Raw genomic sequence first — 11,288 nt, forward strand, 5'->3', positions numbered from 1 at the left:
CAAGAAATAGGCATTTATGTGTCGCCAGCATCTCGAAAACTAGACCAGCTAGGAAAAAAGTGATTATAGGCGATCAAAGGCCTTTTCATATAAATAAAAGGAATTAAAATGTATCAAGATGACGGACTCGGTAGTTCTAGTGTTAAGTACTAATATTTATGTAAGGGATCTTTGAGAAATGCATGCTAAGGTGCCAGTAATCATTTTCGTTTTCTCTCCGCAGTCACTAGTGCGAATATTTGTTGGAGCGAATTCTCTTTCTCCGTCTCTCTCTCTCTCTCTCTCTCTGTGTCTGTCTTTCCATTTCTCTTTCGCTCCCTCTACCTTTATCTTTCTTGCATTCTTTCCTCCTTTCTCTTTGGTCAACTCAATGAGACTATTTGTTACATCGATTATACATAAATATTCCTCAGCTAAATTTCGGACACTTAACGGTTATCATATCTTCCACTTAATTCTCTCACCTTTTTATTTTTCAAGAAGAAGCGTAATCAAATGGGAGAAAAATAAGCAAATGTCCAGTTTAATTTGAAAAGCGTCATTTTATATAACTTTCTTACGACATTTGAATTGTAAGAACCAGTTGTTAAGGGGTAATTAATGTATTAAGAGGAAATTTAAGAAAACGAAAAATCATGTGCATGAGTGTCCTAGATGATGGCCTCCTCAGACTGACAATAATGGAGGAATTAGATAACCTGTTAAGTCCAGATACGGATACAAGAAATAGGGCTGAAGAGAATATGAGACAATTGGAATACATTGAGAGTAAAATTGAATCATAGGGAAAGTGAAATATGATTAATGAATTGACCTATTTATCGGTTCCTAGGTTATGGCATCATTTTAACGGAAACAACCCTTAATCAGTTTGTTGAATTGCCTCTGCGTCAGATGGCCGGTATAATGTTAACGCGTTATGCGGAACGCTACTGGGACGAACGCAATATTCCAGACGATCCTTCCGCAGCGAGTGGAGGAGGATCGGTTATCACAATACCAGTCAAATGTACCATACGTGAGACATTGCCGATTGGCCTACACGATACTAATTCCATAATACGATGCTCCGTGGCTAATACTATATGCACAATCGCTGATACCGACTATCCCAGTGATTGGGCTGATCTCTCCGCTGTAATTGTTGAGTGTTTGCACGGTGATGGCAATTCAATACATGGAATTATGCAAGTCTTGATCAACTTCCACTACGATCGAATACAAATCAAAGCGCTCAATGCATTGATAATTTCGAATGCGTATCGCATATTTGACTTGGAAGAAACGTACAGTATTGAAGCACGCAGCTTAGCCGTCATCGTTCTAAAGTCGCTGTTCTTAGCAGGCAGTACCTTGGAGCAAACGGAAAGGGCAAACATGGTCTATCTCGCATTGGACACTTACTTAGACAAAATGATATATTACTTATCATTGAACCATAAGCCAAACTCCTGTTTTTTGTTACCTATCGAGATTGTGAAATGTAAGCAAGCCCTCGACAAGTCTTATTAGACATTAATTTAAAAGAGGACATTTTCTCGTTGCAAGTAGTACTTACGTTTTTGGTTACCGACATGACCAAATATTTAGAAAATTATATGGACCGTCTTTTGCCAGCAATGTGCCAATTGTTCACTAGCTTTGTGGAGATGTACACCAAAGTTGTTGTCAACGAAGCTGAACCAAATTTAGCTACCGGCGAGAATAATTTCTTACAATTGATTCTACAGTTTCTTCAGTTCATTCAACGTACTATCAGTTGTGGAATGTTCCGCCCTTTCGTTAAAATGACTTTAAACTATTTGGTACGTCCAACTATTCTTTATTTACAACTACCTGAACGGCATCTTGAGCATTGGTCAATTGATCCGGAAAAATATATTGAAGATGAAGAAGGTGTTGACGTAACCATACGTGTGGTGGGCCAAGACATACTTTTGGTAAGTGTTAAGTGCTACTTGTGCAGAAAGAATACAGAGGTTTTACATTGCTTTCCCAAGGCATTAACGGAAAGTCTGAGCGCCGAATTGTTGCCGCCATTTCAAGAAGCCATCAATCGTCTTATGATGATGGCAGAATCTGAAAACCATACCGGCAATGCGAATTGGTGGAAAATCCTAGAGGCATGCTTCGTTGCTCTTCACACTTTACACGATTTGCTATTCAATTATGAAGAACAATTTGATTTATTGAATTATTTGACGAGGATACGTTCTTATTTAAACGATCGCGATTACCCTTATATGGCGGGCCGAGCACTATGGACGCTGGGCACGTGGGCCTGTTCAAAGTACATCAATAACGAAATATTAAACGAAATTTTAACAAAAGTTCAAGAAACTCTTGAAACTAAGCATAATTTTGTTTTCAAAATTAATGCAGTCCGGTAAATGAACCAGTGCATTGCCCGAGCGCAAGGAATTGATTACGATATTTTTTTCTTTACTTTTAGAACTATTTATAGCATTATTGAAGCCCATGACATTTTAAATGATGAGAAGCGTGAGTTAGTTCAATCTAAATTTTCTCGTATTATGGACGGTATTATAGCTTTGATATCAGATTGCGCAAGCCTGGCAATATGCCTCTTGTTGGATTGTTTAATCGGCATAATGCAGGTAGATGCAAACGATTTTAAAAAAAAAGAACATAAAGAACCATTGCTGCTTGTTTCTTTCGCATCAATTTAGGCGAATCCTTCAGTTGCTGTTGCTGCTAAAAATAAAATCGTTTCTGTAGCCTTAGACGTCTTCGCAAAATATGCAGAGAATCCCTTTATTTTGGACTCCACTCGAGACCTAATCAGAGCGATATGTTTAAACAAGCCTTGCCTGCGACTGATGCGAAAAAAATTCGTACCTTGCCTTGTTACTATGTTATCGTTAAAAGACGATAGTCCCAGCAATATAATTAAAAAGAATTGTGCAGTAGACGTTCTAACTACCATTGCCCAAAACTCAGATGGCCTATTAACAGGGGATTTGTTGGCAAAGGCTTTCCCAGCAATGATTGATTGCATTTTGCACTCTAGAGATAATGACACTATCGTCGCAGGTGAAAAATGCTTGAGGGCGTATCTTTCGATCTGCCCAAAACAAGTATGCGCCTACAATAACGATGAAGGTCTTAAATCCATCATACAATTTATAATTATGATATTAGGCTTGCGCATCAGTAAACAGACGACCATTAAATTTGGCCCAACGACTATTGCGATAATGAAAAATATAGGGCAAATGATGGATAATTATATTTGTACGTTATTGAAAGTACTTGTTCAGGAGATGGAGCTTCTCCGAGATTCAAAGATATCGGCAGACATAGTGATAGTGTTTGTTTACCTATTCCTCACGCAAACGCGAGATTCATTTAACTTCTTAGGCTCTCTATCAACTGCCGCTAGTGGACCGTCTTTGATGTTTGTGCTTGGTACGTGGATTAGTGTGCAAAAGTCTATCGACGGAGCCTATGAACGTAAACTGAACACAATGACTTTGTGTAAAATTCTCGAATATGGCATCAGAGAAAATGATTTTCGACTTCTTTCCGTAAAGATTGCAGATCACGATATTGACAGAAAATGCCCTATGACAACTCACATGGCTAACTATTTATATTGGAATGACATTCACTGCGTTTTCATACCCATTTTAGCAAAGATATTTAAACTGCTCATAAGAGAATTGTGTTACTTAACAGAGAGCCGTATGGATTTAGAGTGCGATAAAGATAGTGACGCTTCTACGAACAGTAGCAGAGATAGTTTAAATGACAACTCTTACACGAAAAATTCGAATGACAAGCAAAGTTTGGATTGCAATGGATACAATACGTCAAGCGACGCTCAGCTTACACAAGAGCTTCTTATGGATCCGCTGTTACAAAACAACATGGAAGAGTATATAATGAATCTGTTAAAAAGATTGTCCGTTAGTGAATATTACGGTAGTTTTGCAAATTATTTGACTGACCTTGAAAAAGATGTTTTAAAAACCCTTTGTATGCCTTAACAACGATTACCTACTTTATTAAGAACTTATGTCACGTGTTTTAATTAACGATAAATAATAATGTATTTTTATTATTATTTTAATGGTAACAAGTGTATTATTGAACATGTCTTATTGTCGTTACAAGCAAATAAAAGTGTATCGCTCTATCAGTATCAAAAGTTTATCCGAGCCAAAAGTAGGAAAATTGTGAGATCGAACGCTTCGCTGACACATGTACAATACTTATTAAAAGTGGGCATATGTCACCTTTACTGGTCATTGTAAATTCGTAGAATAATGGGGGATAGAGGATTAAATGCAATCTAAATCTATTTAGTTTCATTCACCTACACGTTCTTAGAATATTCATGATGGCCACAGATCTTGTAGAAAAGAACACGCCCTCCAAAATTTAGAACTTCCAATTTATGCCTTGTATTTGTCTAAAATACAATACAAATGTGTACAAGAATCATGTCACGCTTCAGGGAAAAAATGAACAAAGATTTGCAATTCACAATCTATACGACCTAATCGAAGAACGCACACATTTACAGTTAACAAAGTATGTTGCAAGACCGAAAGCATGGATTTAAAATCGCGCAGGTTATTAAGGGTTCGCTCTGAAGCGAATATGAATTTATTACCTTCCGGCGTAAGATGATGGATATTAAAGATGATTTGCAAGGCCTATATTGACCTTACTTACTTAGCTAGCTCTACTCTAAATCGCTTGTCATAAATTTATAGTAAGTTTTTGCGGATAGCGAGAGGAACTTGCGACAGGTCCGCCTGTCCCTCTTGTGTTCGAACTACGAATCTTAGCTATAGGTTATAACTTAACAGATTTGAACGGTGGACGAAATTAAAAACGTTATATGAAAAAAACTTGGGATTAGTAATAATTCGCAATCAAATTTGGTAAAAAATGGTATTGAAGCCATTAAAATATATAGAAAAGATATAGATGGGACAGGATTAATTGTTGAATACCTTTCCATATAGATGAACTTATAAAAAGTAAGCCTTCAAATGCCGACAAAGTAAAATTTTTGGCATTGTATGATTAGTATCAGTGCAGAATAACGAGTTCATATGACGTAGGGAATCCTATGAACAAATTAATAATTAAAGCATGTAAGAAAATTGTAATCGGTCGTGACCGAATCGTTTACACTCATCACCGACTAAGGCAGAATATATTCTATAATATTCGGTGGGCGTGGTTGAATTTTTCTATTTTCAGAATAAAAGTGCAAATTTGGTGTACGGAGTATGTTTTGTACTCTACGAGTAATAAGCAAAAAATCCCGAAAGAGAAGATGTGGACAAGTTTTGTTGCATCGTCGTATGGGCATTGTTGGCATATCCTTTAACCGGTTTGCGTCATTTTCAAATTCATTTGCAAGTTTGCAGACGATATCTTCCTCTTTGTGAACGGGAGTATGCTTATCACAAATACTACACAGGCGGACAGACGGACTGATGAACTGATGGATAGCCGTACAGACTTAAATCGATTCGGAAGTTGATGGTGATCAAGAATATAGAGATACTTTGTGGGGTCTGTAAAGTTTCCTTGCGGGCGTTGCAAACCTTTTGACAAAATGAATATGCATCTTATCCTTTCGTGGTTGGAATTAAAAAGCAATAATTTTTGTAAAACTTATTCCCATAAAAACGCATTATGTGATATAAATTGAAAAAAAAAAAAAAAAAAAAAAAAATACAAAACTAAACTGAACTGAACTTTTACAGAGAGGGATGAAAAAGTAAATTAGGCAAAATAATTCAAGTATCAAAGAATGAAAAAAAAAATAAAATTAATTTATGCACTGCTGCAAGCAAATAAGTTTACCTTCTCCCTTCCTCATGGCAACAAAGTATAATTTTTGCAATTTATGCCGAAGATACGTAAAGAATTCTATTAGACGCAATGGTTTAACGTATTTAACTTAACGGCTTTGGTCGATCATAATATTTTAATTTGCTTTAGTAGTTAATGTTTAACAATAACTGCATTCGATTACTTGGCCTATAGTAGCCATGGCTTAAAATGGATTTTCAAATGTATTTTCCGCTGAATTTTTTCACTTCAAATATAAAAAGAACAACTATTCAACGATATTCGTGTTACAATATTTTAAATAGCAAAAGATAAAATGGATTAACGTTTATTGACGCAATCATTTTCAAGCTTACGATGCTCTTTACCTGCAGGCATCATAGTGACCTATTTCGAAAACCTAATAAAACAAATATTTCATTTCATTTATGTTTCAACAGCTGATTCAAACTTATGCACAAACTACAATAACAGATATTGATTGTTATTATTATTTGGTATTTCAGTGCCTTCTGTTATATTAAACTACAAATACTATCAACATGTAGATTGATAAAATTCGTTTAGCTAAAATTGGATAAAGTAAATAAACGAAAAACCAGTGAGAGTACATTAGAGTCCAGGATAGACCGTCCATTAGACCACCATATCGCAGAGTACAGCTAGTTACTCGTTTGGGTAATAATACGCCAAGAATTGTACATTATTTTCATGCAAAGGCATACTGTTCATGAGAGCTCGTGTATTGGAGGATGTCGAAAGTGTGAGACGTCACGATCAAAATTTACCAAACTTAATTTACTTCCTGAAAGTTTTATTACTCTTCAGTCTCGGTCGTAAAAAATTAGAAACTAAAGTTTCGCTTCATGTAAGACTCCTCATAATACTCCCTACATATGATAGGTTCTAAATGTGAATCAAATTCCCTACCGTTCATTGTTTTCCTAAATTGCTACAATGAATCAAATTTTATCATAAAAAATTAAAGCTTTTCTAACGGACTTACTATTCATGAGAAATTTGGTATAGAGTGAATCCCAGAAATGGACCCATGTGGGTCAAGCTTGGTCCACTTCATTTTTATGTCAAATTAATACCATGAATATAAAAGCTTTCCTGAGAATCCTTTTATGCGATGTTATCAAACAAATAGATCTATGCGGTCCAAATTGGGTAAGATCGATTTCTTTTTCAATTGACTATTATGAAACAATTTTTACCATGAAATTATCAGCTTTCTTAGGAATGGTTGCGTGAGAGGGGATTTCAAAATGGTCTCAGCCGATCCACATTTCTCGCATCAATCTAGAATGTCGAAATGCTCTTACTTAGCGACTTGTGTTGAGAAATTTTGAAAACGTTACGTGAGCGGGTTGTCGAATAAGTAAATCAAATCATCTTCAATAGCGTCAGTGTACTGCATTTCATCAAAACATTTCAAAAAATGCGATCGGTACAGACAGACAGATAAGCTTGCAATACGGACTGAATGTTAGAGAATGAATCAGACAAGGAGAGAATAAGTGATATATATTATTTAGAACACCAGCTGGCTTGTAATTATATCCACACAAGTTAAGCTTAGTTAGAGTCTAATGCCTAAAGGCCATACAGAGAGCCTTTAAGTTAAGCTCCTCCTAAAGTGCTAGCGAATCAATACCACCCAAGCGCTTGCAAGGCGACTAGCGAGAAGTGTTTTTGGACGGATACTATCCGTCTGATAGAACACTGATAAAACGGGTGCCACATATTTTAAGATTGCTCTGATAAAGCTGATGAATAGTGCCTTGTTAATATACGGGACCATAAATTCTCGCGATCAATGGTTTGCAAACCCATGAAGGCTCTTCATCTTCTTGAGTACGTGCTTAATGTGTAGATTAAAGCGCCTACAATCAAAGATGATACCAAGGTCAGAAAAAGAGGATCCAATGTCTAAGCCGACGTGATGAACGCAATAGGATGTGTGCAGAGATGTGTAATATGTCAACTAAAAGTTATATATACATATATATATATATATATATATAAGCTCATTGTTAACAGATTGTAGAGCGCGGGAAACAGGGTCTAGTCATGGTTTTCAAGGGCGGTTGTCGACTAAGAGTTTTTATGTGTAAGCTTAACGAAGTGAAATATTGTTGAAGGGCTAAACCTCTAGTTTCCGCAAACGTAAAAGTAACTTTGACTCTGCAAAATAATTCTCATCTAAGGTTGGAAAAAAAGTCATGCATTGTCCATAAACGAATCGTGCGAACCTGGTTCAAAACGTATATTAGGGATAACACGTAAACATGAAGGGAATTTTACGTAACAATATTGTTGTTGTGTGAAACACCTTGCGACCCTCGAATTTTCGAAACATATGCATGCGAATGTGAGTTGCTTGCGTAAAAATTATGGTGAATTGACATTTTTAGAGCAAACGAATGAGACAGAAGATAAGTAGGAGAAAGAGTAACGTATACACTGAATTTAAGGGTTGCTAGAGTGACGGCAAAACAAACGACAGCACAATATTATACAAGTGGCGAACGAGAGATGTATGGATATTATAGAATATTAACATCATCGCCAAATTCAGCAGTCATCATAATAAATGATAACTATCGTTGATATGAGACACCGTTGCTTTAAGTGAATTGGGATTGATGAACAGTAAACGGAATATTAACGTATACATGTTTAGATGCTCGCGCGTAGAAAAGTAACCAAGGTTGAAAGCAACAGGGCCAACAAGGTTGCTCTGTTTTGATAAAATTGATGATATAATGATTTGGATGCAAACGACATTAATAGAACGAAAATTACGAGTGTACTTTTAATGCAAATCTATATACATATATACGCATATCTATCGATAATGTTTTGCGAAATTATTAACTTTTCTTTTTTCCATTGATATTCAAATTTCACGTTTTACCTGAAACCGGATACCTCCTGCATTTTAATGTCTGTATGTCAGTAATTTCCTTAAATGCTTTGCTGACATGTATATTATATTAAAATTAAATATTAAACACATATACGCTTGAATTTAAATATAAACGTGTAACAATGTAACATCAGGTTAACTAAACACGTTGCTTATATTTGCTCTGGTGATTTGATGCTGGTCTGTTTCCAAGCTATCAAGAGTATACAATTACAAATACTTGGAATAAATAATATGGGTTACATTTTGATGACTGATTGAAAAGTTCATAGATTAGGGAAATGCTCAATCAAAAAGCTTCTTTGTTAGTCAATTTTGTTTGCTTTTCCTTCGACTCGTACTTAGAAAGCATTTACTTTTGGTAGTTCGTAGGACACCTTCCCGTGCTTCTCTTATATGCTTATAGCTTGTAGGAATGACATAACTCAATCATTGAAATCTTTGCCCTTTGAAAATGCCATCAATCATCAATATTAATTGATTCTTGATCGTTTTCGACCACTTTATCGTATTTGTGATTAAACAATCGGATTTATTTCACTCTGCAATATATTGCGGTATTAGGAGATCCTAGATTTTGTTTGCGGTTCACGCGTAACATTCCCAATTTCCGCTTCACAGACACAAAAGCATAAAAGACGTGCGCAGTCGCAGCACTTTAATGTGCGCCTCTCTCTCTACCATCCCTGCAGTTGTATTTATTAAGCCCCCAATAAAAATTTCATTATGTAGGTCTAGTTTGGCGAAATAGATCCCATTTTCGATTATCGCCACACCTATAAAGTTATGCAACGTTTAGCTTAGGCTTACATATTTAAACAAGAATAACCAAAACAGATTGATTTGGGATTTGAGCCGAGTTCACATCCATCGAATTGAAATGAAAATAAATATACCGCCCTTGGTTGCTTTTCTAAGCGGCACTCTGCAAATTTTTCAATCAATCTGCCCCAAACAATTCAAAGACTTATTTAAAAATAAACTTAAAAAGGTCTTCTCGTTGCTTTGCTCACAAAAGCGAAAAATAAAGCAATAGCGACGTTCATGGTGGTTATTTACAAAGGCAGGCATATTATCCCTACAAGGAACGGAATTAAATGTCAAAAGTAAACAAAGGACTAATGATTATGTATTGTTTTACATATTACGACGAAGCATCCGTAATATTCTCAGCTATAGTGATGGTCGTCGCTAGCACTTTGTCTTTAAAAATTTTTTAAAATTTAACATTTTTTCCATAATTCGTCGCAACGCTTATGAGTAACTTGCGAGTATTGACTGTTTGTACTTTTTTTAAGCCTGGAAATAAACATCAAAAGAAAATTTTAGGTCAGCGGGAGGATTTACATGTGCGTGTGTGCGTGTGTGCGTGTGTGCTTATGTGTGTGGGTTTGGCTGCTGTTTTTCTTTTAATTTTCTCATGCTTTTAATTCACCTTCTCAGTTCAGAGAGAAATCATTTCTACTATTCATTGTCGATTTTTTATCGCCATATAACGCAAGCGTGGGCAACTGCCACAATAATATCCAAATTATCTATGAGACACTTGAAATAAATGATTAATTATCAAGTCCGTCTGTAATGTTATACAACACTGACATTTGTAGAACTTCTAGAATCGATGTAAAAGTAAAATGCAAATCACTATAACTTTGTTTAACATATTTTGTAACTCGAGAGAAAAAATTTGACGGATAAGAATTTCTTCTTCCAAGGCGCATCGCGTATGCATGACCTTATTAATAACGGGCTTCTTATCGCTAAACTATTGCATACTTTTACGTATCACACAGCAGAATGGCCGACCAACGAACGTCACTATGAGAAAATGAGAAAAGGGCAAAAAAAAGTTTTAAAATATAGGTCGAATATCCGGGACTTCTCAACATAGAAGTCATATCATCATAAGTCTTATAAAATCGATTTCGGCTTCTTAACTGATTATTAGAGCTAAGAATGGGTAGACATATGAATGAGGAATCGTGAAATCGTAACGAAGCAACATACCTACATCTGTCTATGCATCTATCGCGGATGCAAAAAATCGACATCTCATGTAAGCAATATTTTATATATAAGTCATGAATGTTGAGTAAAATTTTTTAAAGATAACGAAATGCGTTGAAGACCGAATATTGCGAAATCCTTATAGTTAAACGATATAAAAAGTGTTGAGAGTGTCGTCCTCCCCAGAAGCCAAAACCAAGAGAAAAGGCGGCTAAACAACACTTATTTATGCAACCATGTTTGTATGTAAGCATATGAATACAACTTGAAACTGCATACATAAAAATAAATTTGCAAATTTTCCGTACACTCTTCTTCTTTTGTTACTTTTACAAAGTTGCTAGACCTATTAATACCTACAGTCTCATGCATTATCGTTAACGAAAAAAGCCAGTGTGCGAGTTTTTCTGCAGCTTCTTCGAGATAAATGAAATAAACAAAGTCGTAAAGAAGTAACAAAAACCTAAAGAAAGCAAAAAAAAAAAAAAAAAGACGAAGGAACCTCAAA

At 35.6% G+C, this 11,288-nt stretch overlaps 1 protein-coding gene across 1 annotated transcript; it reads left to right on the forward strand.

Moving 5' to 3' along the window:
* Positions 1 to 472: 472 nt before the first annotated feature.
* LOC119631409 (importin-9-like) lies at positions 473 to 4,069 on the forward strand. Its single transcript, XM_038023580.1, has 6 exons — positions 473 to 768; positions 833 to 1,483; positions 1,552 to 1,940; positions 2,001 to 2,386; positions 2,453 to 2,618; positions 2,691 to 4,069. The coding sequence occupies exons 1-6, from the start codon at positions 636 to 638 to the stop codon at positions 4,008 to 4,010; spliced, it is 3,045 nt and encodes a 1,014-aa protein (XP_037879508.1). The 5' UTR covers positions 473 to 635; the 3' UTR covers positions 4,011 to 4,069.
* The last annotated feature ends 7,219 nt before the right edge of the window (positions 4,070 to 11,288 follow it).

The sequence above is a fragment of the Glossina fuscipes genome, unplaced genomic scaffold (assembly GCF_014805625.2).
Source record: "Glossina fuscipes isolate IAEA_lab_2018 unplaced genomic scaffold, Yale_Gfus_2 1, whole genome shotgun sequence".
NCBI classification, from domain to species: Eukaryota; Metazoa; Arthropoda; class Insecta; order Diptera; family Glossinidae; genus Glossina; species Glossina fuscipes.